This window comes from Erpetoichthys calabaricus, chromosome 7 (assembly GCF_900747795.2).
Source record: "Erpetoichthys calabaricus chromosome 7, fErpCal1.3, whole genome shotgun sequence".
NCBI classification, from domain to species: Eukaryota; Metazoa; Chordata; class Cladistia; order Polypteriformes; family Polypteridae; genus Erpetoichthys; species Erpetoichthys calabaricus.
Genome location: NC_041400.2, coordinates 69,774,678 through 69,801,103, shown reverse-complemented (window position 1 = coordinate 69,801,103; position 26,426 = coordinate 69,774,678). Strand labels below are relative to the sequence as shown.

General features: G+C 36.7%; 1 protein-coding gene across 2 annotated transcripts in view; it reads right to left on the bottom strand.

Annotated features, from left to right (window-relative positions):
- gtf2h2 (general transcription factor IIH, polypeptide 2) overlaps nt 1-26,426 on the bottom strand; it is a 128,566-nt gene that overhangs the window by 92,330 nt on the left and 9,810 nt on the right. For both annotated transcript variants that reach the window (XR_007935390.1, XM_028804688.2), the window contains exons 4-8: nt 24,385-24,421; nt 22,081-22,167; nt 15,881-15,931; nt 7,329-7,383; nt 3,827-3,932 (exon numbers count right to left, since the gene is read on the bottom strand). Coding sequence is in view for 1 of the 2 variants with exons in the window: in XM_028804688.2 (XP_028660521.1) it covers nt 3,827-3,932; nt 7,329-7,383; nt 15,881-15,931; nt 22,081-22,167; nt 24,385-24,421 (336 nt within the window). In the remaining variant the exon portion in view is untranslated. The remainder of the gene's footprint in view (nt 1-3,826; nt 3,933-7,328; nt 7,384-15,880; nt 15,932-22,080; nt 22,168-24,384; nt 24,422-26,426) is intronic.

Sequence of the window (26,426 nt, the reverse complement as noted above, 5' to 3'; positions counted from 1 at the left end):
CTCTTCGATAAAACTTCCAAATGCGATTCACACAAATGATACTGTATGTATAGCAATTGCGTTCAAGACATGATTTGGGTGCATCATTTTCATTGTTGCTTAGGGCAGTAAAAATACTAGAGTCAAAACTGGTCAGGTATGACTGTTGGACAACTATAACAGGAAAATGCACCATTTGAAATAACTTCTCCAGGTAAATATGAAACAGCAAATTAATTCATAATTGAAGTCACATAAAATGTCAAAGTACAAATTCATCCAATGCTTATTATTTGGAGGTTTTAAAACTTCAACACTTTTAAAATCACACTGCACTTTGAGATATCTCAATTAAAATGTAACTTTCCCTAGAAGTTCTTATTATAGGCAAATGCACCTGAACCTGAAAAAAGATAGCCTGTATTTCTGGAAAACTGGGAACTGGTGGGGCATATGCGAAAAATGTAAAATACTTTTACTGGAGAAAGATGATGAACTTATTGTAACTGTCTCTAGAAAACTAGGGACTTGAGTTCACAAATGGTCATGATTTGTATTACGGATGGAAATTTTCAGTTATAGAATCATACACACACTTTTCAAATTTACAAAATCAAACCTAAAAATGCAATCAAACAATAGGGAACAAAATAATATAAAGTTTTCTTTTTAATTGATCTTATTTAGTTGCAGAGGCGCATTAGAGATTATTTCCATGTTCAGGGGAAAGTTTCCTCATATTGTCTTGTTTGCTTCACATACTTCAAAGAAATACAGCTTACAGAAATTGGCAAAAAATGATATAAACACTTCTTTTTCATATAAAAGGAGCATCTAACACATGGTCTTGTTAATAATGACAACTACTGCTTATTACAAAAGCTCCTACATATTTCATGATTGGTCACAATAGACCACCTCACATTTCTATATAGTCTGCAAGAAAAGTAACCAATTAACTACCTATCTAGCTCTATTTCCAACCCTAGCTTTACATTCTAAACACAAGGTATTGCCTCATTTTGTAGAATAGCTACATAAACACAGTATTATTTATTTGTCTGCAGTGTGTCAATACTGTTTGTACATCACCTTTTACTAGATAGATTATACATATCCACTCTCTATACTGTATATAAAATCCTAAACCTAAAAGTGCAACAATTTTATGTGACTTTTTATAAAATCGGGCTCATTTTAAAACCTACATATGTTTGATATATCATTCTTTTCAGAATTTATTGAACTTTAATGTGAAGTTGTTAGATTTTCATATTCTTATTCCGTTTTTAAATTATAAACTAAAAAATATGAAGAACTCACGTCCCGCAAGACGACACTTTGTGCCAAAAGATTTAACCACGCCCGGGACTGGAAATAAAAGACAAAGAGTAGGACAGCTGCTGTACAGGCTTTTAAATGTTTGAAGCGCCGCATAAGATGCAGATCACGTGGCACTGCAGCAGCAGCAAGCCAGCAGCTGATCAAGCAAACAGGAGGTATTTAAAAAAAAAAAAAAAAACATTTGTTTTTCCTATTGTATAACCGTTTAAAAGGGGGTTTCAGAGGAGTGACCATGTCTCCTTGGGGTGTGTTCAGCCCCCCACTTCACAACGCGAGCAGCAGACACACAAAGTGGCTTCTGTACATATGTACTTTGTGAGCATGCCCGTGTCGATCAAACAGAGGAAGCTCTGCAGTCTAATTGTGACTTTACGCTGTAGGAAGATAAGTAAATAAATCAAGGTAAATAACATTCGATATGACTTTTATATACAAAGTACAGTGACGGCAAACATGCGATGGCAGCTTCCACCTGCAGCTATAGACTCTTCAGTATGCGAGCAACTCTTCACGCTAGTGTTTAGATCTGGACGGTGTATGTGCCCAAAAAAGAAGTCTAATTGCATTCTCGTACCATTGCTCGCGTACTGAAGTGTCAGCAGGCATTTTTTGTGGCATTACACGTGTAATTTGTGAGCATGCCCTTGTCGATCAAAGACAGGAAGCTCTGCAGTCTACTTGTGACTTTACGCTGTAGGAAGAGAAGTAAATAAATCAAGGTAAATAAAATTTGATCTGGCTTTTATATACTGTAAGTAACATATAAATGTTCAAAAAACATACTCATAAGCAGGATGTTTCTTGTGGTGAGGGCTTCTCTTCTTTTTCTCCGATGAAGAAACCCTCGTCCTCATCCAAGTTCACCTCTGTTATAGTATGTCTTTATTTGAAAACAGCAGTGTCAGATCGGGGCGAGCGTGAACGCAACCAAAAGAATAAAACTGAATTAAAAAAAAAAAAAAAAAAAGAAAAAAGAAAAAAAAAAAGCGCTAACCTTTACAAGTACCATACATTTTCACCGGCTGTTACAGACTCAAATCAAATGTATGTTTTTATTGTATAACAGTAACAATAAGTGCCGCTTATTACTCAAAACGTTTATTTCGGGATGCAGGACGGCTCCAACCGCCGAACTTTTGAATAGGAGTCAGCAGTTCTTACTGCTGTACTACCAAAGAAGTCACAACAACAAGCCACACTAACCCGATTTCTTTTTCTTTGGTTATAGTCTTGAATAAAAGCGCACTTGTTCTGTTATATTTGCACCTTTTGTGAAAGTGCTTATTTGATACTTGGACTTCAGTCTTCACACATTAAACACTTCATGTCAAAATTTTGTCTTTAGTACTAAAACATGAAAAAAGTTTGCCTTTTAGGTATGTGTTCAACATTTCATGCATTTACTGTAATCCTACACTTACATACTTCTTTGTAGACACGGAACACACATTTGGGACACATGCATTTCATAACTTTTTTTTTAGCCTATACAGCTCTAGGTACCTGACTCCCTGATAAACAAGGCTTGTGCTGGAAGAGGTTTTTGCAGTTTCTGCGGCAGTGGGAGGATGGGATAGTAGGCTGCTCGCTGGGCTTATCAACACATTTACAAGACAAAAGACGCTGACGGAGAGGTGCGAGCAGATTTAAGGTGGGCTGGATTTATGAGTTTTTCGTAAGCTTTGGTAATTCTAATGTTAACCTAATCACGACAAGCCATAACATCAAAATAACTGATTACTTAAATGGGGTTAATGGAAACTTCTACATGCCCGGCATCAGCATTTTCAAGACATTTTAGCTAAAAAAGCAATGTTTTACTAAACAGTTATAGATGGTTTTACTTTCAGATTACTTAAAATATTCAACCTGAAGTCATTTCCAGTTGGCTTACCTTAAAATGGCTACTATTCATATGAAAATATCACTGAAGAAAGTGACTGTGGAAAGAGATCACATGATCTCTCAGGAAAAACAGTGCCAAGAACCTCTGGAAAGCCCCTAATGATTTTCAACTTTGTTTTACAGTTATATTTCAGAAAAGTTTAATAATGGAAGACATCTTTTGGAGACAAAACCTATCATGTTTCTAAGTAAACATATTAATTTTGTGATTTACGCTTCTTCTAGTGTTCTACTGCGCACAATTACAAGTTGCCAGTGGAGACTTTCCAACAATACATGTTTCTTGAGAAAGTGAAGGTACATTAAAATTGCAAAAACATACTTAAAAAAAGTACCAGATGTATCCTTTAAAAAAATTAGGTAAGTACACGTATAATGGAAAAATAATATATAAGAAGGTTGTAAAGGAGAATTCAACCTCTAAACAAAATGTATCAGTTACACTGGTGCTTACTATGGCCAAACATTTCAGTTGTTTCTGACTCTAAATACAGGCTTAATACATTTCTCGATAAATGAACAATATAAATATGGCCACAAGCTGTCTTACAGAAAATTCTTTGTGCTCCAAGAAAGAAGTAAAGAAAGTAGCACTTACTTTAAATTTTGCATTGCCAAACTGAGTGAATTATAGAGTGAAGGCTCCCCAGAACATGTTGTGTCCACAGCTCTTTTTAGTGCTTCTATATGCTTTTTTGGGTTTCCTACATTAAAAAATAAACAAGAAAGGACACAAAATGACCACAATTCAAAAAAAGAATGTACCCGATATAACATAAAAAAATACACAAAATAAAGACGTTATGAAAACGATTTCACAAATCCAATTCTCACTACTTTCTTGGATTTTATTCCATGTCCCTCTGCCATGCTTAAACTGTGCTGCTGTTTGATAGGCAAAAAAGAAATAGTTTATATGCAGTGCAATGGAAGGAAACTTACTAACAGTTCAATACTGGACATTTCAAATGCCCATGCATAATACTTGGCCATATCAATTTTGTGTCTCATGTACGCTAAGAAATGTAAACATTTTAAAAGATTGTTCCATTTCCCACTGGACTAATTGCTGAGTGATAGTGTGTTGATTCCACTGTCCTATATTATACTGGATATAGCATATTAAAATTATGCTGTCAATCTATAATTTGAAGAACAGTTTGAGTTCGGCATTGGAAATACTTGAGGGAAAAGGGTAAAAATACCCATATTTGAACAATTTTGTCATATAAAACACAATGGAATTGTTAAAAAAAAAAGTTCTCAAAATTACAGCAAACAGCAGTAAAGATGAACTTGGATTACTACTAATATCACACTAAAATCTCCCTTGAAAAATGTGGTTCTATTTCATTTTGTTTTACTTCCTCCCTTGCCCATTTTTGTGCTGACTACCTAGGCATTTTCATTTTTGAAATGGATAGCTTCCTTGCACAACCTACCACTGATTAATAAATAAGGTCAGTATACAAAGTACAGAAATACTGAAGTTACATTGGCACAAAACAAAAATGCATGCTTATAGAAGTCTTCAGAATTTAATACAATCTAATTTCTTTATTCAAAGCCAATTATTTCTTTTTGAGGAATATTTTGGTACTTCACTTTATTTTTCTTATTAATATCTCTACCCCTTTACTGCTGTGAAAAGAGATCACATGATCTTCTCTCAGGAAAGACAGTGCCAAGAATCTCTGGAAAATTCCTAATGATTTTCAACTTTGTTTTACAATTATAAACATGTTTCTGAAACATAACTCTCAACAATGGAAGGCATCTTTTGAAAACAAAACCTATGATATTTCTATGTTAAAAAATCCAGTCAAAAAATCCTCCAGCACTGTTATACCAGAATATCCAAAGAGTGTCTGATCTAAAGAAAACAACCAGAGAGCCGAGCATAAATAGAGAAACACTAAACTGAGTATCCACTAGGAGATATTGAAGGCTAAAATAACAGAATACAACAACATAGTCCGTCTTGAGAGGCGGTGCCATTTCTCTAAAATTATAAATAACAATGCTAGTAATCCCAGAGTTTTATTCTCTATAATTGATCAGTCTGCTAAACCCGGGTCACTCAATGGAATGCCTCCATAAAAATTTCCAGTGAAACTTGAGGCTTTTGGTATATTTTTTAATCACAAAATTAATGGCATTAGAAATAATATAGTACATCTCCCCAATACTGATCCTCTTACACCCCGGTATTCCATTTTAAACAAATTCAGTTCTTTCACCAGGTTGATATACCTGATTTATATAAAATAATTTCTCAACTGAAACACTCCACCTGTGTCCTTGACCAAATACCAACAATTTTTTTCCAAAGAAGTATCTGGCGTGCTAATTTATAGTATTCTTCACATAGTAAATTCATCATTAGATACGGAGGTCTTCCCAGACTGTCTTAAGACTGCTGTAGTTAAACCCCTGCTCAAGAAAAATAATCTTGACTCCTCTGGTTTTGAAAATTTTAGACCTATTTCTAACCTAGAAAAGGCAGTTATTATGCAGCTAAATGACCACCTCAGCAAACATGCTATTCTTGAGAAGTTTCAGTCGGGTTTTAGAACAAATCACAGTACAGAAACTGCACTCACTGAAGTAGTAAATGATTTGTGGGTAAATACAGACAGAGGCTGTGTATCTGTTCTCATCCTCTTAGATCTGAGTGCCGCATTTGATACCATCGATCACAATATTCTTAGAAATCACCTTAGTCAATTGGTGTGCCTCTCTGGCAGTGTCTTAAATTGTTTTGAGCCTTACCTGGCAGGTAGAAAATTCTTTGTTAGTTGTGGTAATTATACTTCAAATAAACATGACATTCTATATGGTGTTCCACAAGAATCTATCCTGGGTCCACTGCTCGTTTCAATCTACATGCTTTCATTAGGTCAGATTATCTCAAGGTATAACGTGAGCTACCACAGCTATGCTGATGACACACAACTGTATTTATCAATAGCGCCGGAGTTCCCCGACTCTCTTGGTTCACTGACACAATGTCTTACTGAATGGATGAGTAGTAATTTTCTCAAACTAAATAAGGAGAAAACAGAAATTTTAGTGATTGGCAAAAATGGATATAATGAAGGTATTAGAAATAAACTTGATCCCTTAGGATTAAAAGTCAACAAATATTTTTAGTTTGTCACCATCTGGTAAGCTGGCTATTTGTACAGTAGGTTGCTCCTTCTTGAACAGTCTTCTAGGTCTATCTTCTCTTTCAAAAAATTCAGCTTAGACTTAAATACCACACCTCCTGCGCTATTCCGTGTAAAATGTTCAATGTAATGTGTTTTTCTTTGGGTGTAGCAATTCCTAAATTAATTTTATAGACACTGACAAAATTGAATTATTTAATTGAGAAATTATTTCTAGAAAAAAATGACAAACTTGCCACAGCATCTAGGTCAAGGGATTATGCTTGGACCCTTGCTAGCTGGATTTCTTAGGTAAATCAAATACAGTGATTTAGATGTTTGAGTCAAATTAGACATCGTGCATTTATCTTCCATGCACATATTCTGTATATAACAAAATTGGATGGATTATTTTCAATGAAAGCAGTAGTGATGAAACAATAAAGACTGAGATGTGGAGCTCAAGATTCAAGCGGCCATCAGCACCATGACATCACCTGAACTGTGCGTGGATTTTTTTTTTTTTGTGAATTTCCCATTGGGATTAATAAAGTATCTATCTATCTATCTATCTATGTTTAATAATTTCCACAGGATGCCCATATGCTCTCCGTCTGTAATCACACAAGGTAACTTTTGTGTCTTAAACATATAACAACACTTTATATCTGTACATTTACATCCCTATACATTAAACAAAATTAAATGAAAAGTGAATGTGTACTTTTACCATAGTGAAAAATTCACTTCATCATTTTATGATACAATAATTCCTGAAAATTCCTGAATATACTGGGCAGTAAGCACTCATTTAACAAACATTTGGAACAACACATGCACTGGAACCCAAATTAATAGCAAGCTATCGTAAACAAGCAATGACTATATTTTTAAATTCTTTAAAAAGTTATAATAGATACATTAACTTTTTTCAACTTAAATTATACTGACCTGCAAGATCTGTAAGCTTTTCTGCTCGTTTATTTTTTGTTGCAATTAAACCAAGCTGGAAAAAAAATAAAAATTATTTACAGAAAAATGTATAGAGCACAAAAATATCCTTAAAACAAATCAACAATGATGGCATACTACTGACATAATGTATACAACATAAGAATGGAAATGCAGGATAATAGGCAGGAGACAAAGATTAGTGGAAAATACTTCACATGACGGGAATCCATCACACCAATCCCTTTAGAAAGCAGTAGGAATAACAGTTTTTCTAACGTGTATGTGTGACATTCCAGAAACATAACTTGTGATAACAAACCTGGAAAAACACCTCATATTACAAAGGCAGAAAAACAAATTACAGCATGTGAAGAAAAGGTTTAATTTAGACATTCTACATGCAAAGTGTTATACACAGGTAAAAGGAAAATCAATTAAAAATGCAAGGTCAGTTAGGACTTGTGTTGTTATGATTAACACAACATTCTCATCCTCTAAACGATGAACAGAAACAATTATGATACACAGGTTCACTTCCTGGGTCCTGCCTGTGTGGAGTTTGCATGTTCTCCCCGTGTCTGCGTGGGTTTACTCTAGGTGCTCCGGTTTCCTCCCACAGTCCAAATGCATGCAGGTTAGGCGCATGCACGATCCTAAATTGTCCCTAGTGTGTGCTTGGTGTGTGGATGTGTGTGTGCATTTGCCCTTCGGTGGGCTGACGCCCTGCCCAGAAATTTGTTCCTGCCTTGCACCCTGTGTTGGCTGGGATTGGCTCCAGCAGACCCCCGTGACCCTGTGTAAAGATATAGCGGGTTGGATAATGGATGGATGGATGGATAAAATGTTAGGCTATTCAATAAAAATGCAGAATATAAACCAAGGAACACACTGAAGCTATAGTCTACTACTAAGATTTCACCTGAAGTACTCTGTGTAACGTGGGTTAAAATGCGACACAAAGAAAAGTTACAAAAGTGATAAAAACTGTTAATGGAGCAGCAAAGCATTTTCCAAAATTAAAGTATATTCTGTACTACGAAGCTGAAAAAAGAAAAAGAAAAAAAACAAAAAAACAAACAATTCTTCTTAGCCCTTTGCACTCTAAGCCAGGGGTAGGCAACGTCGGTCCTGGAGTGCCACAGTATGTGCAGGTTTTTGTTCCAACCCAGTTTCTTAATGAGAACTCAATTATTGCTGATGAAGCACATATTGCTTAAGTGACATTTTAATGCTTCATTTTAGTGGTCTCGCTTGTTAAGGTTCTCCAACCTTAATTGCTTATTTCAATCTTAAACTGCTGCATTCAGTGTTTTAATTGCTCCTTATTAGCAATAAGATGTAAAACAGGGGTAGGCAATGTCGGTCCTGGTGAGCCGCAGTGGCTACAGGTTTTCATTCAACCCAATTGCTTAATTAGAAACCAATCATTGCCAATCTCAGACCTTATTTAATTTTATGGCTTGTTAGTCTGTGCAATGTAAGGCTTTTATATCGTAGATTTTGTTCCTTTCCAAGGATATCATCCAAATGATTTGAAGCCTAAAACAGATCATTTTCAGTCTGTCACATTTTTCTATTAAGTGTTTTATTAAATCAAACCGTGCATGATGAACACACACAGATGTAGTTGGAAAAAAGCTAGCTGGAGAACTGCTGGCTGCTTTGTCTTTTACATCTTATTGCTAATAAGGAGCAATTAAAACACTGAATGCAGCAGTTTAAGATTGAAATAAGCAATTAAGGTTGGAGAACCTTAACAAGCGAGACCACTAAAATGAAGCATTAAAATGTCACTTAAGCAATATGTGCTTCATCAGCAATAATTGAGTTCTCGTTAAGGAACTGGGTTGGAACAAAAACCTGCACATACTGTGGCACTCCAGGACCGACGTTGCCTACCCCTGCTCTAAGCTATGATGGGATCTCATTCAGGTACTCCACTTCCCCATTTCTCTTATAAAAGAAGTGATTATATAGATGTCTACATTTATTATAACTTTAACATTTTATATTTGTTCACTTATTAAATCTTATTACCCATTTGTTCAGTTGGAAATGTACTTCAATATTCAATCAATTTTTGTATAACACATTTCCGATTAACAATCCAACAGTACTATTACATATATATATACACATCTAGTACCTGGTAGGACCACCTTCTACAACCAGAACAGCTCAAACTATTTAAAGTTTCGATTCAACAAGGTGCTGGAAACATTTCTTATAGAATTTGATCAAAATGTAATACATTTTCTGTCGAGAGTTCCTAAATTATTTTTAAATGATAAAATCTTTTAACACTGTCAATACTGAAACACTCTTTTGTAATCAAACATTCAATATTATGAATTTTAAATAAAAATGCAACATTAAGCAATAAAAAAAAAACATAAATAGATGTTTTTTACTAAGCAAGTCATATTTCATTAGCCTTCATGTTGTTATTTTTTGATAAATGCAGATTATTTCATAGTTCTGGCATCATGACCAAGTTTTTGATGGAAAGTATGAATATTGCAAAGGTAAGATTGGATGCAGCTGTGATCTTTATTACTTAATATTTACAGGGGCTTTTACAATGGTTTTGCCTTGAAGGGGCTGGTTTCTTAATAGTACTTTTGTGTCAGTCTTCACTTTTTATAATTTTTCTATTTTTACTTTTTTAATAATAATTTTAACTATGTCAAAATGAAATACCTATTAGAAAAAAATATACCATATTTTAAGCTGTATATCGTGGTTTGTTTCTTTCTTTCTTTGCATCACTGAACAGGCTATATGCTGTCGTACACGGCTGGGCGTCAGACCCGGCCAGGATGCCTGGAAGGACTTGGTGCTGGCATATTTGTCCTCTGGGCCACGAGGAGGCAACCGCCCTGGAGTAGAAGAGGCCCACGGAAGGGGAGCAGGGAGGCTCAAGACCGTTGGGGCCTCTGGTCACTGCCAGGGGGCGCCCCGAGCCTCATGGATCCTGGGACTTATTCACTTCCGCCACACCCATGGAGGACGATCCCTCCAGGGTCACCCGGAGTGCTTCCGGGTACTCTCCTGATGCTTCCGCCACACCAGGACGTGACGTCATGGAGAGCTCCTGTAGCTCATCCGGGTGAGGATAAAGGGGGCCGCCTCCCTCCTGTCATTGAGCTGGAGTCGGGAGCAGGAGCAGGACGAAGCTCCTGGAGAGAGGAGACAGGTGGCCCAGGGACGAGGAGAGAGAAGACCCAAGAGAAAGGTGACTGGGGCTGAAGACACTGTGCGGCTGTGCGGGACTGAGTTTGTGTTGTGTGGAGAAGAAAATAAAAGTACATTTGATAAAGATGTGGTCTCCGACTGGTGGTGTCCGGTTAAATATCACAATGCACACACTCTTCTGCATTCCATGTCAGCCAGCTTCCTAACTTCCAGCGCTGATATCAAAACAAACTAGCCGTCTACACCATTTTTCACCCGATCACTTCAAAATGTACCTTGCAGTAAATGACTTAAGTGGCATTATTCAAACATTTTGCCAAATATCAGGAGCTAAACAGGAGTAGGACTTCACATTATGTTTCAAGCTAACATCTACAATTACAAAAGTAAGGTCTGGATGTACTAAAACTTGTGTCTGCTATGAAATTACATGGGACAATTATGTGATTACATTAGGCTTTTTTAAAAAAAAAGAAAAAAGTAGATTCTTAATAATTAGTCATTAAACTAAACAAAACAGTGCATACCAAACTGTTGCTTCATTGTAAGGGTCTCAAATTGTTTCCTCAGCTGGAGGACTTCCCCTCTGACAGGCATGTTTTCATCTAGCGTTAGGCCGACAACTGCTAGATCCAGAGCCAAAGCGTAATCGTAGTCCTCGAGGATTTTATAATCCTCCTCCTCACCAGGGGCCTCATGTATAAACGGTGCGTTACGCACAGAAATGTTGCGTACGAACGTTTCCAAGCTCAAATCGCGATGTATAAAACCTAAACTTGGCGTAAAGCCACGCATATTTCCACGGTACCTCATACCCTGGCGTACACAATTTCTCCGCTCGGTTTTGCAGACTGGCGGCACCCAGCATCAAAGCAGTGCTACTGTTCCTGTGTGGTTACCTTTTCTTTCTTAGACCCACTGAAGTGGCTTTATAAATACACTTAAATTAACTGCATATTGTTTATTAGTGTAATGCATCTGATTGTAATTAACCTGTAGCAATATAATGGTACAATTACCCCACTGTAAACTTGCACTACAGTTATAATATTGCACAACCTGCGCCACTTTATAAAGCGCATATGATGACGATATCATTTTTAAGATGAAATGCAGCAAAATATGTTGCTTATAGTATACAGGTAAAACTTTAACTTCATTTAAATAATCTGTATTGTTAATAATTAAACATGTGAGGACACGGTGCTGCAGCGCTAGCTAGTTCACAGATAGCTCCTGCCTTGCGCTGTATTATTGCTGGTGCTGACGCGACACTGGAAGGATAGATGGATAGAATAATTAAACATGTACTATGAAGATATTTCAATGTTCCTTAAAAGTTTTGAAGAATCGGCATTCTAAGCTTACAGATGGCTTAACGTCTATTACAGTGCTGACTATCTATCTATCTATCTATCTATTGTGTGGCGGTTGGATATTTGGAGAAAGAAAAGTAAGGACAGGAATTGGAGGTTAGTACGTTTGAAAGAGACAGTACTTCTGTAATAAATTATTTCATCGAAGATCCCACATGGCGCAGCAAGCCTCTTGCGTGAGATATGAACAATCACTGCGCCACCGTGTTCCCATGTTTAATAACATGCTTTCATTCCTATCATCATGAAAAAGATATCACGTATACATCTCAATATTTTAATCATTCAGAGAGCTATAATATCACGAATGTAATGGACTCTGTGTCCTGTTGGAGAAAGAGAAAGAACGGAAGCACATAGTGATTCACACACATAGAGCACACAGAAGATCAAACACAGAACAAAGCATTTAACGTGCTACTCGAGAAACTAGCAAAATAAATGATTTTAAGATGAAGTTTATGATCTACTTTAATGACAAAATAAACTACGTGATTAAAGTGGAAATTTCGAGATTAAAGTTGACATTTCGTGCTTTTTTCCCCACTGTGTGCCTATTTTGTTTTTCTCTGTACCCTAATAAGCTTTCATATGACACTCAGACGGTCCGCTACGAGTCGCCTTTTCACGGCAACTTTGATATGTTACAAGTTCTTTTTTTATTTCGGGCACTGTGCGACTTTGTGAACTTGAGCTTTCGAGTTTCTCCGACACTATGTCACTCGATCAACTTCCTTTTGTTGTTTATACCACTGTTTAAACCAACAAATAGTACGTTTTTCCTTTGCCTCCACTTGGTATTCGCTGAAATTATTATATTTTCCCCCGTGCTTTTCCCATTGTCTTTTCACAGAAGGCTATTTATATCGATTTGCATGTTCAAAGAGGCATAATTCTGGGAGGAGTTGGGGCAGGACAGAAGGCGCGTGCACGTGTGTTACTTTTCACGCTGATCGGGATTTATGTGGTGGAAGAACGTGAAAGTTTGCGTACGCACAGATTCTTGCATCTGGATTTTTCTGTGCGTACGCACATTCCCGCTTTTGTGCTTACGCCATGTTATAGTGTGAGTTCTACGCGTGGCGTTATACATCAGGCCCCAGGTGTGTCATTCTCCGTCCGTCCCTTTCTCCTCTCCCAAACCCCCAGTACTGAATGTGGAACGGAGAAATTGTTCCACTTATACAATGCAGGAACTGCTTCTTATTCAACAGTTGCCACCCTGTCTCAGACTCTGGCTGACGAAAATCCTTTTATAAAATACTTGCTGCAAACTCTAGAATGGGGACTAACTGTAAAGCTTTCTCTCCAGATAGTGACAATCCATTTAGATCAGTTTCTGCATCAGAGGGAAATGTATGAAATCTTAGTACCTTGTTGTACTTACTGGAAGCTGAACATAAAGGTACATGACAATATTCAGCTAAAGAGTTATCTTACAGAAGCTCTAAGGCGCACAGTGAAAACATTATGGGATAGACTTTATCTCGTACGTATGTGAAAACAACTCTTGAGATACTTTCACATACGTACAAGATAAAATTAGATTACAAAATTACAAAAGTAGGCTTCGGGGCTACCTAATTACGCCTCAACGCTTCAGTTTGACTTAACTTCCATCTCTTGTAGCATGGTGATATAAAAAGCAAATGGGTGTGCTTTTATTTATTACAGGAGTGTGGAATGATGGGAGACGGGTCAAACTGCAGTCTGCGATACCTATGGTGTACATCAGGTAATGCCTATAACGTCAGTCACAAAATGCCCATCACATGTCCCATTTCACTATGGTTAAGATTAGGGCTTAAATGCATACCTGCTTTTATAAACTTGCCAATATCCATTTCTGTGGAATGTAACTATGTTAGGAAAACATCAAACTGCTTAGTGATATGTCCCGTTTCCAGAAAATGATGTACAGCAGCACGCAATGGTATTTGGTGCTCTGAATGTATGCGGCACACATGCAAGATTAGCTAATGTGACCTTAAAGTACCTGGTGCGCAGGCTATGGTAAGTGGTGGGCATGAGATAGTGAGCTGTACGCACCAAATTACTTTCCAGAGAGAAATAAAATGCACCATATCCCCTCAGGAGCTCCATACGAGTGTGCAGATGGATACCTGTAAACATAAAGCACATGCCTAAACCCTTTGAGTCAAATAACCCTCCCACAACAAGATATTTTCTCATACGTACAAGATATTTTCACGTATGTACGACATATTTCATGTACATACGAGATAAGGTTTATCCCATAATTTTTTTCACTGTGCGGTTCAGAGCTTCCATAGTAACTGTAAGCTGAAATTTAAACTTATTTTTTCTCAGACATTCTTGCCTCTAAACAAAAATCATAACTGGAGTACAGAGAATGGATGTGACTTAGCTGGCTGAGATTTCACCAAAAGTACGTCAGCACTACAGTGAGAATATAGCCTATTTGGGAACATGCAATTCTACAGTGTCTGAGGAAGCCACAGTATTCTCGGTTTCCATCACTGAATTTGAAAACATGCAATTTTACAGTGCATCTGCAGAAGCCATAATATTCTTGCTAGTGTTAAAAATATGTGACACCATGTGCACTGTCCCTAAGAATAATAAACCAAGTGGTTGTTTTACCACAATAGACAACAGACTTCACAAAACTAACTACAAGCTATTACATTTGAATTCTAAGAAACAGGGAGATTACAGTGCCTTTATAAAGTAACCCCTGGAATTTTCCACATTTTACAATTATACAACATTAATTCAGTTGATTTTAATTAATTCAGTAGATTTACTTTGGCTTCTTAGACACTGGTCAACAGAAAAAAAGGTCAAAGTAAAACAGATCTCTGCAAAGTGGTCTAAGTTAATTAAAAATATAAAGCACAAGATAATTGATTGCTTAGGTAATTACCTCCTTCCAAATTATTTGTTAAGTACTGTAGGTGCACCTTTGGCAGCAATTACAGCATTGAGTCTGTGTAAGTCTCCATCATTAGTTCGCTAACTAAGTGGAGCTAAGGTTACGCCCTGAGGCAGACGTGTGAGTGAGGAGGGCCCCGTGCCCCTCTCAGCAGCCCGATAAGTCTCTCTCGGATTCGCATGAATAAATCGGTACCACAAGCGAACTATGATACTTAGTGCGATGAGAAAGTCGCAAAATCAACGGAATGTTCAAGCAAAATATAGAAAAAAAACCAGATCTAAATCTGTTAAGTAGTTCTCTCGTGAAAAACAGACAGACACACAAACAGGTCTAAAAACCTATAAGTAATTTTGCACTTTGCAAATTTTTTAAACTGTTTCTTAGTGAGCATCTATGGGCCAAGGGTAACCTACAATACAAAAGGCCCAAGTCCTCATGGTTCGGGAACCTTTCACAGAGTTGCTTGGAGTGTCTGTCTGTCTTCATTGTGCTGGTTAGCCAAGGATAATGACTCCCTACAAGTTGGACCTTCCAGACATAGGTGCATTTTTACAAAAGACTACTGAAACCCCTTGATTACAGACAGGAAATGTACATTTAATTAAATTATAAGACTTCTAAAACTAGTTGGCTATACCAGTGATGATTTAGGTGTGTCATGTTTATGTGATAAATTTTATGTTTAATTAATTTTGATCACTTAGCAAAGATCTGTTTTCAATTTGACACACTTAAGGTAGTCAGTGATTGTGGCTCCAAGAAATGTAACATTGCTGACCTTCTCCACAGCATCATGTCTGAATTAGATGGCAGTATGGTGTTCATCCTACTTACATAAGTCTAACTGTAAAGCAACTTTAACTGCCCTCCAGAGCTTGAAACTACATTCTGTCTATTTGAATTGCATTGGTGTGACCCTTTAAACCCCATCACAAACATTATTCAGTAAAATGTAGTGGGTTTGAGGATTGTGGAGAAAGTGGTCCTCAAAGATCAAGTTTTCCAATTCCAAAATCCTCCAAGTAGATTTAATAAATTCATAACAAAGACAGACTCACCTGGCTGATTGGGTTCTGATCAAAGTATTCTTCCACAAAAAATTCCAGAAGCTAAAACACAGAAACAAAGACTTTAACACTGACTTAATTAAGCAACTGTGTCTTGAGAACAAAGACTACCAAGTCATTTCCTAAATTATATTTCCCACTTTAAAGCTCCAAAGTACACATGTAGCTATCACAGGAGTTAATTTATTACTTGAACACTATAAGCCACTGAATTAAAACTGCAAAAGTGATAACTATGTGTATTTTTACCAGCATGGGGAGAAGAGCAGAAAGCAAAACCTGAAGACATTTTAGAATTGGGAAAAAGACTTATTTTCCCCAATCACCTCCTTAAACACATTATTTTATAAAGTTATTTACTGAAGATTTTTACCTCATTTTTATTGTTTTGTATTTACAATGTTGTCAGTGGAATGACAGAATAAACGTAATAGATCTAGAAGAAATGTTAATGCCTGATAAACAACAATACTCTGACAGAAATCATTAGAACAGGTTAAACTGCATGCTGGTCCATTACGATAGCTTGTAAGCTTAGACAACTACCTTGTGTGACTTCTGACATCACACTATTCCTATACAGTTGTGGAATCAGAGCAACAATATTATTTGTCATAGCTAACCTGAACTCATAATTAAATAAGAGAAACTTTAAATCAGTGTTTCTCACCCAGTGTGTCACAACCCACTTTTGGGTTGCAAGTTGCTATTGTTTATGATGGTGGTGGTGGGTTGTAGCAGGTTGGCATTAGGACAAATCACTCACAATCACCCCCTACTGCTCCGACAATCATGCTTGATTCACAAAGGTGCCCCCTAACTATGACAATCTCACTTGATTAACCAAAGGGAATTACTACCTGCTTGATTGTTTGTAGACAATTTACTGAGAGGGGACACCAACCCCTTAGTGGGTCACAAAGACACTTACATGAGAAAACATGGGTTGCAACACCAAAAAGGATTGAGAAACACGGCTTTAAATACTACATTTCCGAATGGAAATAAAACAAATGTTTTGCAAATTACTGTATATGTATAGTTAGTTCAATATTGTTTAAAGGTAGTGCTTAATTAGTAAGCAGTTTTCAAATAAAAAAAAATCATTTCATATAAATTCAATTAAAAATTATAGTTATGAAAGCCTTCCAAAACATTCTGATCATAAACATGAATTTTAATATAAAATGAGATTGAGACTGAGATTAAACATAAAAAAACTAATAAATGGGATGTCATTGAATAATTAAATCCACGGATCATGAAAAGCACTTACAGTGCCGGGGAGATGGGGTTCATAGATATCACTGTAGGTCTCTGTGTTGTTAAATAAGACAGAATGATTTTTGAAGATAATGAAAAGTTAATTTATTCAAAATTGATTTAAAATTGCTATAAATAATGACAATCAAAAAAAGATATTAATGCTATCTGATGATTAATCATTTTCTTTCTACCCAAGTCTGAACAGTGATTTGACATATGCTAAACAAAATCGTGTTTTATTCTGTTCCATTGTGGCTATCTTTAACACTCAGTAACAATATACAAGTATATAAAAGCGATGGCTTTTTCAAAAATGTAAGGTCTTGCTTGGATAAAAAAAAAAATGCAGTGGCATCATTTTGTTTCTGAGTTACTGCACAGTGTGCACAGTGCAATGAAATTCCTAACTACATTTTTGACCAACAAGGATCAGATGACCACCCTCACTCTCCAGCTCCCTGTATCCTGCTCTGTTGGTTATGCATTATATCCAATCATCCATTTATTTACTTTGTAAACCCTTTTTTTGAAGTTATCGTTGTGCACGGTGTCAGCTTTCAGGACAAATATCTCAGAAACCACATTTTCTAAAATTTTCTATCTTTGCCAGGTCTTAGTCACCCAGGAGCTTTAACACAACATAAAAGACAAATTTTCTGATGAAAACTGCAATTTTAAGATGTTCATACATTAAGACACAATGCTAAAACTCAACTTTTCTTGATGTTTTGAACACTGACAATCAGAACATGAATTCAAAAGCAATTTCTGAACCACTCAAAAAACGTACAAGTTTTTTTTTTTTTTTTTTTTTTGAGTGGCCATGCCACTTATGAAACTGTATGTGGTAGTTATATGATGCCCCATTTGTGGTAGCAACTTAATGCTTGTCAGACCATGCCATGCTTTTCTACCCGTCTTGCACTACAATCCTTAACTTCTAAATAGGCTGCTTATATGTTTAAAGAGTTTGCTTATCTGACTGAAGTACAAGATATCTCATTGTGCTCACTGAAGTCAAACAGAAGCCTAAAGAAATCCTCAAGGCCTGCAGCGTATCCAGGGGAATCCAATGCTTCTTATTGGGAGATCATGAAAATCTCTTTACATAGCACACAAGGAATTTAAATTCCAATAGGCATCTTTGGCAGTTTGCCAGTATCACGTAATCTCATGTTAAAAACAAAATGTACTCAATATACACCAGTTTTTCACAGCTCAGTGAAGAAATTGGATTCTTGTGAAGAGAGACTATAGCTCTTAAAATAAAACTAATAAACCAAGTGGGCAGTGAATGTGGTAATAAAAAAAAAAAAAAAAAAATTGGACTTTCATGAAAACTTGGTCTCTTTTCAAAGACTGGACAAAATTGTTTTTATCATTAAGTCGCACTTCTATGGCGAATGAAAGGGCTCACAGGATCAACTCTAAACAGATTCTTCCATACGAACGATGATTCGTGCCAAAATTAAATGCAATCCAATATATTAACTGTATTGCAATACATTTGCTAGTGGTGCTTTTATTTTGGCATGGCTTTATTGTGTGAAGATTAAAAACATTAACCAAATGATCAATTGCTTTCACTATGGCACACAATTTTCATGATCGTTTCTAAATGCAATACAAAAGCATATTGCATTTTCATTAATTTGGGCACCAATAATTTTCTATACTTCCAGGCCCCATGTATTCATCATCAAGTTTTTTTACAAAAAAACGAAAGACAATGTGTGTTGGCAGAGCTCATATCAAGTTCTTTCCTGGTTACTCAATAACACCTCCAAAAAGGCACAAGAGGAATCCTGTGATAAGAAAGGTAAAATTAATTGGTCTTCAGCCATTTTTCATTTTTTCATTGGTAAATTGACAGCTTCACCTTTCTGACTAAACTCCTTCTCCAGTAAAAATGTGCTCACCATCACAATCCATCTGTTGACCTCACCATCTCTTTTCCCTTCACTTGTCAACAAGACCCTGAGGTATTTAAACTCCTCCACTTGAGACAGTAACTCACCTCGCACTCAGAGGACAGTACACCTTTTTCCTACCAAGGACCATGACCTCAGATTTGGAGGTGCTGATCCTCACACTTCACAAACTGCCCCAATGTGTGCTGGAGTTTGCAGGTCAATGATGCCATCAGGACCACATGATTTGCAAAAGCACCAACATGATTCTAAGGTCACTGAACCTTAGATCCCCAACCCACCTTGACTGCACCTTTGGATTCTGTCCATGAAAATCACAAACAGGATAGGAATAGGAAACAAAGCACAGCCCTGTCAGAGTTCCACACTCACTGGAAATGGTGCTGATGTTTTTCCAATATGTGGACATAGCTCTCACTGTGATTATAACTTCATTCCTAGCTTTCTAAGCTAGGATAAGTCTCATCACCACTTACTAAATTAAAACCTTGAAATAAAAACTTCAACTTTGAGAACTAAGCTAAATGCATTCTTCCGACATCAAGTATAACTTCAGATCCATCAGACTAGAACTTGTAATTATGTCTTTTTCGTTAAGCCCAAAAACTTTTTAGTCTTTCACCTTTTTCATATGGAGTCATTTACTATCAGCTCTTATCTGTACTGAATTTGGTACAATCACTGTGACAATAAGAAAATAAAACCCTAATTAAAGAAATATGTTCAGAAAAAGTTTCTGTCCTCTCCTCTCTATAATTTACAATTAGAGCAATTGGCCAAGGTTATTTACACATCAAAATTGCTCACTCCAATTTCATTGCATGATATGGATCAAAAATTTCACTACAGTAATCCCTCCTCCATCGCGGGGGTTGCGTTCCAGAGCCACCCGCGAAATAAGAAAATCCGCAAAGTAGAAACCATATGTTTATATGGTTATTTTTATATTGTCATGCTTGGGTCACAGATTTGCGCAGAAACACAGGAGGTTGTAGAGAGACAGGAACGTTATCCAAACACTGCAAACAAACATTTGTCTCTTTTTCAAAAGTTTAAACTGTGCTCCATGACAAGACAGAGATGACAGTTCTGTCTCACAATTAAAAGAATGCAAACATATCTTCCTCTTCAAAGGAGTGTGCGTCAGGAGCAGTGACTGTCATAAAGACAGAGAAAGCAAACAAATCAATAGGCTTTTAAGTATGCGAAGCACCGCGGCACAAAGCTGTTGAAGGCGGCAGCTCACACCCCCTCCGTCAGGAGCAGGGAGAGAGAGAGAGAGAGACAGAGTTTGTTTTTCAGTCAAAAATCAATACGTGCCCTTCGAGCTTTTAAGTATGCGAAGCACTGTACAGCATGTCGTTTCAGGAAGCAGCTGCAGAAAAGATAGCAACGTGAAGATAATCTTTCAGCATTTTTAGATGAGCGTCCGTATCGTCTAGGTGTGCGAACAGCCCCCCTGCTCAATCCCCATACGTCAGGATCACAGATAGTCAGCGCAAGAGAGAGAGAGAAAAGTAAAGTAAGCAATCTAGCTTCTCAGCCATCTGCCAATAGCGTCCCTTGTATGAAATCAACTGGGCAAACCAACTGAGGAAGCATGTACCAGAAATTAAAAGACCAATTGTCCGCAGAAATCCGCGAACCAGCAAAAAATCCGCAATATATATTTAAATATGCTTACATATAAAATCCGCGATGGAGTGACGCCGCGAAAGGCGAAGCGCAATATAGCGAGGGATCACTGTATATGCCAATGATGTTCTCCAAAGGATCTATCCCATATTTTATACATTTGTAAATTATATACTATGTGATGCACTTATGTTACTTCAATTTAACAATTGAGCTGAGTATCATGTTTGGTATCTGCATTAGTATTTTTGCAAGACAATATTCATATCGCCAGTCAGAAAACTTACCCAGGTTCTAAAATGAGAAAGAAGCAAGTGATAGATGCGGTTCAAAGCTGTCCATTGCAACTTTCAGACCACATGAAAAACTGATAAGACATACTACCAGAGATCTATAGTATGACCTATACTCTTATCACGCCCCCCTCCTATACCCTTTTTTCTGCTTGATCTGTGTGGCATGAAGAATACAAAACACAATTGGAAAGAGCACAGCTACTTTGATGAAAAAAAGTAACAAAAAACTACATGTTAAATTTGTTTCAACTTTGCAATCTTACAGGTAAGATTATTAACAGAAAGCTACATTTGTCATTCTGACAATTTCAATAAATACTGTCAAATTTATAAGAAGAAACTTTATTCCACCTTGGCTATCAAATTAGTAACTGGATATTAGGCAACCAGTAAATGCAGAACTTGTCTAATAATTCAAAACACTAGAAAACAGTAGTCTTTCAACTTCTGTATACTGTATGTTGTGTAGCACAAATGACATCTGCTACTGACTAAATGATTGCACTGTTGATCTAAATAGACTGCTATCAAGGTCTGCCTAGGTGAAAGTACAAGTATCAAACAAATAAGGGGTGGGGATATCTGCCGTAAGGTCAGCTTTTATCAAGAAAAAGATGACACAAATTTTAATGACAATCTCATCTGCAAATTTAAAAAAAAAAAAAATTAATCTTCCTTTCAATATAAATGTTGCAACTTTTAAATGATCTGCAATAGATTTCAAAGCTAAAATTCAAATTCCTCCAATCACATAATTTATTCTACCTTTCAAATGATCAACTACAATCTAAATTAATAAGCTTACATAAAAATGTTTACTTTAATAAGTCCTTTCATAAACTGAAACATTACTTTATAGATTATACATATTATACATACATACATACATACATTTCCAAATATAAATATAAAAGACATTCATAAGAATACACAATTGTTGGGGGTAGTTTAAACCTGCACACACTGCCAAAATTGATGGTTACAAACAACCATCTCAGAAATGGAACATGAAAGTTGTGAATATGCTGTTAAAATAGAGACAGAAAGAGAGACTCAGTGCTACCTTGAGAGTGGAAGTGAGCCGATTTGGTTTTAAGTCCTGGTCTTCCATTGTCCTTGAAGCATCAAGAACAATATACATGTGCCGCATCTGTACAATTGTAAGGATATGTCAATCAATATATATCAGAATCAATATAAAAAATGTAGCACTAAGAAAGAAAATTGGGTTAAAAGGAAATCAAAATAAATGGAGAAAACACTAATCAAGGCAAAATAGGAAGTAATGTTGACAAATAAAACTGAATTAAAAGTATATAAACTGTTCAAAAAAAATTAAAGGAACACTTTGAAAACACATCAGACCTCAATGGGGAAAAAAAAATCATTCTGGATATCTATACTGATATGGACTGGGTAATGTGTTACGACAGAATGCCACATCATTTGATGAAAATGAAAATTATCAATCTAAAGAGGGCTGAATTCAAAGATACCACGAAAATCAAAGTGAAAAATTGAAGCAGCAGACTAGTCCATTTTGGCGAAATTTCATTTCAGTAACTCAAAATCATACTCTAGTTTGTATGACCCCTACATGCTTATATGCATGCCCAACAACATCGGGGCATGCTCCTAATGAGACGACGGATGGTGTCCTGGGGGATCTCCTCCCAGATCTGGACCAGGGCATCACTGAGCTCCTGGATAGTCTGAGGTGCAAGCTGGCACTGTTGGATGGACCGATACATAATGTCTCAAAGGTGTTCTATTAGATTTAGGTCATGCAAGCGTGGGGGCCAGTCAATGGTATCAATTCCTTCATCTTCCAGGAACTGCCGGCATACTCTCGCCACATAAAGCCGGGCATTGTCATGCACCAGGAGGAACCCAGGACCCACTGCACCAGTGGTGAACCTGCCAATTCTGGTATTCTATGGCAAATGGCGATCGATCAATATTATACACACACATACATATACAGTGATCCCCCGCCTATCGCGGAAGTTATGTTCCAGACCCATCACCGATAGGTGAAAATCCGATATAGAAAAAGACTATATAAACATTTTTTTTTTTTATATAATTTAAGCCTTAAAATTCCCCCTCCCACATGCTTTAAACACATGTAAACGTATTAAAACACACTTTGTAAACACATATTATATGTGGATGTTGGGCTAAGGATATGAGTAACATCTCTCTATTATAAAACATTTTAACGTCATGCAAGACAAGAAAGTGAGACAGAAGGACAGCTGTTGTACAGGCTTTTAAATGATTGACGTGCAGAGTGAGAAGCAGAACAAGCATCCTGGCAGAACTAGCACAAAGTCCACTTCTCCTTAGCGTGCATTCAGCTCCCCCCTTCACAACGCAAAGTGGCAGGAGCGTAGCACGCCTCCGTGGAGGGCGGGGGTGGGGCAGTGGGTTTGAACGAAGCAATCGAGACCAGGTCATCTCGGACAAACACTTTGACAACACGCTTGAAGTACAAACAATTTAAAACAAGTTCACTGACACCTAACCTACTACCCACTCCCCCCCCCCAACCCCCACCTTCAGAACATGCAGAGCGACAAGCAGAACAGGCATCTTGGTAGAAGCAGCACAAAGCCAGTAGCTGATCTATCCACTTCTGCTTAGCGTGCATTCAGCTCCCCCCTTCACAAAGCAAGCGGCAGAGACACAAAGTGGCAAAAGGAAAGCTGCTGTACAGGCTTTTAAGTGATTGACGCAAAGCGCGACAAGCACAACACACAGCTGGCCAGCAGCAGCAGCAAGACACCAGCTGAACCGATCGCATCTCTTCAGCATGCGTTCAGACCCCCCCCCCCCCCTTTCACAATGCGACCAGCGTTATAAGTGCCGCGAGAAAGATTTAACCACGCCCGGGGCAGGAAATAAAGGACATATATTGTTTTTACAAATGTTTTAAAGTAAAAATTAGAATAATGCATATGTAACAATTCCCATGAAAATAATCTCTTGAAATTTTTATCCAGTAAACCAAACCCGGGGGTGGGTAAGCGAAGACCCCTAGTAATAATAATAGTATTAATAAATCCGCAATGTAGCGGGGGCGCGATAGCTGAACCGCGATATAGTGGGGGATCACTGTATACATATAATCACTCTAATGCAATTTTTTGTGAACTGCAGTTTTGTTTACAGAATTCATGCCTTTGTTTTCTTCTCAAATTTACAGGAAACAGAAACCCTTCTGATATCTGTTTTACTGGTAATATGAATAATGAAAACATAAGAATGGTCAAACAGGAAAAAACATGTCAAAGGTGCAGAAGAAGTTAAGATTTTCATAATAATAATTAAAAAAAAAAAAGTAAATGGTAACCCATACACTTACCATCCCAAGTCTGATCTGCCCCTGACTCTCAATTACTCTGTAAAGAAACATTTACATCACTGTTTTATTCAAAAACTATGCCTATTTTGCTTTAAAAATAGTCAAACAACTAAATATTTATTTTTTAAATCATGAATTTTACAGGTATGGAGTAAATCATTCATAGTTTTACAGTGATGTCATGAAACAATTGTTATAAGGCATGAACATTTAGTTCATATTGAGCTAAGGGTTATAAAACAGACATTTATTTTGCAATTGAAGTAGGAAGTAATAATTAGTATGTCAGAGTGGTTTATGATTTAAATAGTATGGCAGATATGTATGGCATTATTTTTGCATTATGTACACATTTTTTGCACATACTGTACATAACAGTATTACCCTTCTACTAGTTAAGTATATTACTTAAGGCAGATAAAGACAGAATGAATGACTAAATATTATTTTTAGTTTGCATGTAAAGGCCCATTTCAAGCATAACATTTAGCGATATCACGATATAAAAATTTCACATCACGATTATTGTCACCAAAAGTAAATTGTTTTTGGTATTAGTATGGTATTGTTACAATATGATAAAAAATATTACACTCTGAATTCTTTTTCACCATATTTTATATTGAAATGGTCTTTTAAAAAACAAAAATGTACTACCTCAGATGTTTTAAACCAGTTATTTTAATGTCAGATGCTATAAACAGACATAAATAAACCACACTGCGTCTATGTCCAGTCTGCTTTAACCACAAGTAAACATAAAAATGCAGATTTTTAACAATATCAAAACTACTACTGGATGGCCAACTAGTGCAATAAAACGTGCACATACGGGTAACACATGTCAGGACAATGCATATGTAGTCATATACTTAGTACAACACCGAAAACTACAGCATCCTACTGAGCAATGAACATTACCCTACCCTGAATTCAATGTACAGCAACTCAAATAATGGAATTTTACTGACCTACTGATTCGCACAGGACTAATTTTACCTGGGACTATTTTTGACAGACTTTTTATAGAAGGCAAAAGGCTCTGTAATCTCTACTGAGACGTAGTGCTGGGCTGTATGGCCAAAATTTTTCAAAATTATACTGGTTTCATGTATGAGTGGATGTTAACCACAATTTCCACTGCAATTACTGCAGCAGACTGCCTAAGAATAACCTATTCCACTGTCAAGAGAATTGTACATTATACAAAAAAAAAAAAAAAACATTTTAATGTGCAAACAAGTATTAATACAGGTTTGCATGGCCCTATAAAGTGATAGTTTTCAAGGGGGTGGCACTAATGAAGAGAAGGAATCACACTGCATGACAGTTTCAGTCAAAATATAGAACTTTTTATTGAACAAATTTTGCCAACAACTTAAACTAAAATTTTGACAACATATTTTCAACCAACCAAAGAGGCATTTAAACTTAGTAAAATATCCAGAGGTGCTTTTCAAAAGTTGTATTGCACTGAACATGTCTTAGAAAAGGAATAGTAAATATTTTTTGTAAACCAACTACACTTTCTGTTAATGTTAACAATCTCGGTCCACTGACACGTGCTACATAACTTATGACGCGGTTTGCGAAAATCTAGCAAATTAAACATTCATTTTACGATGAAATTTAGTTTACGATGTTCTACTTTAATGACAAATTACGAGAATAAAGTCAACATGTCGTTACACTATTACACAGTACCCAGGTACATTACACTGTATTGAAAAAAATAAAACAAGTACAACTTGGCTTGCAGTATTATCCAGTAGTATAGAAACAGTATTCACAGATTTGAACATAATGGTGCACATCCGACCTTTTAAAAATAAAAGTATCTCCAGGCAACGGACGTGACTCCTTTTTTTTGGCAAAAGTTTATCATCTGCTACAGTTTCATTTTTCGGAATGTTCTCTGTCCATTTTCACCGCGCAATACTTCCACTACCGCATGTACTCTGTTGCATGCCTATTTAGCGGTGTAGCAGTGAAAAAGAGCCCCCATGCAACACCTCCACTAACGCATGTACTCCGTTGTATGT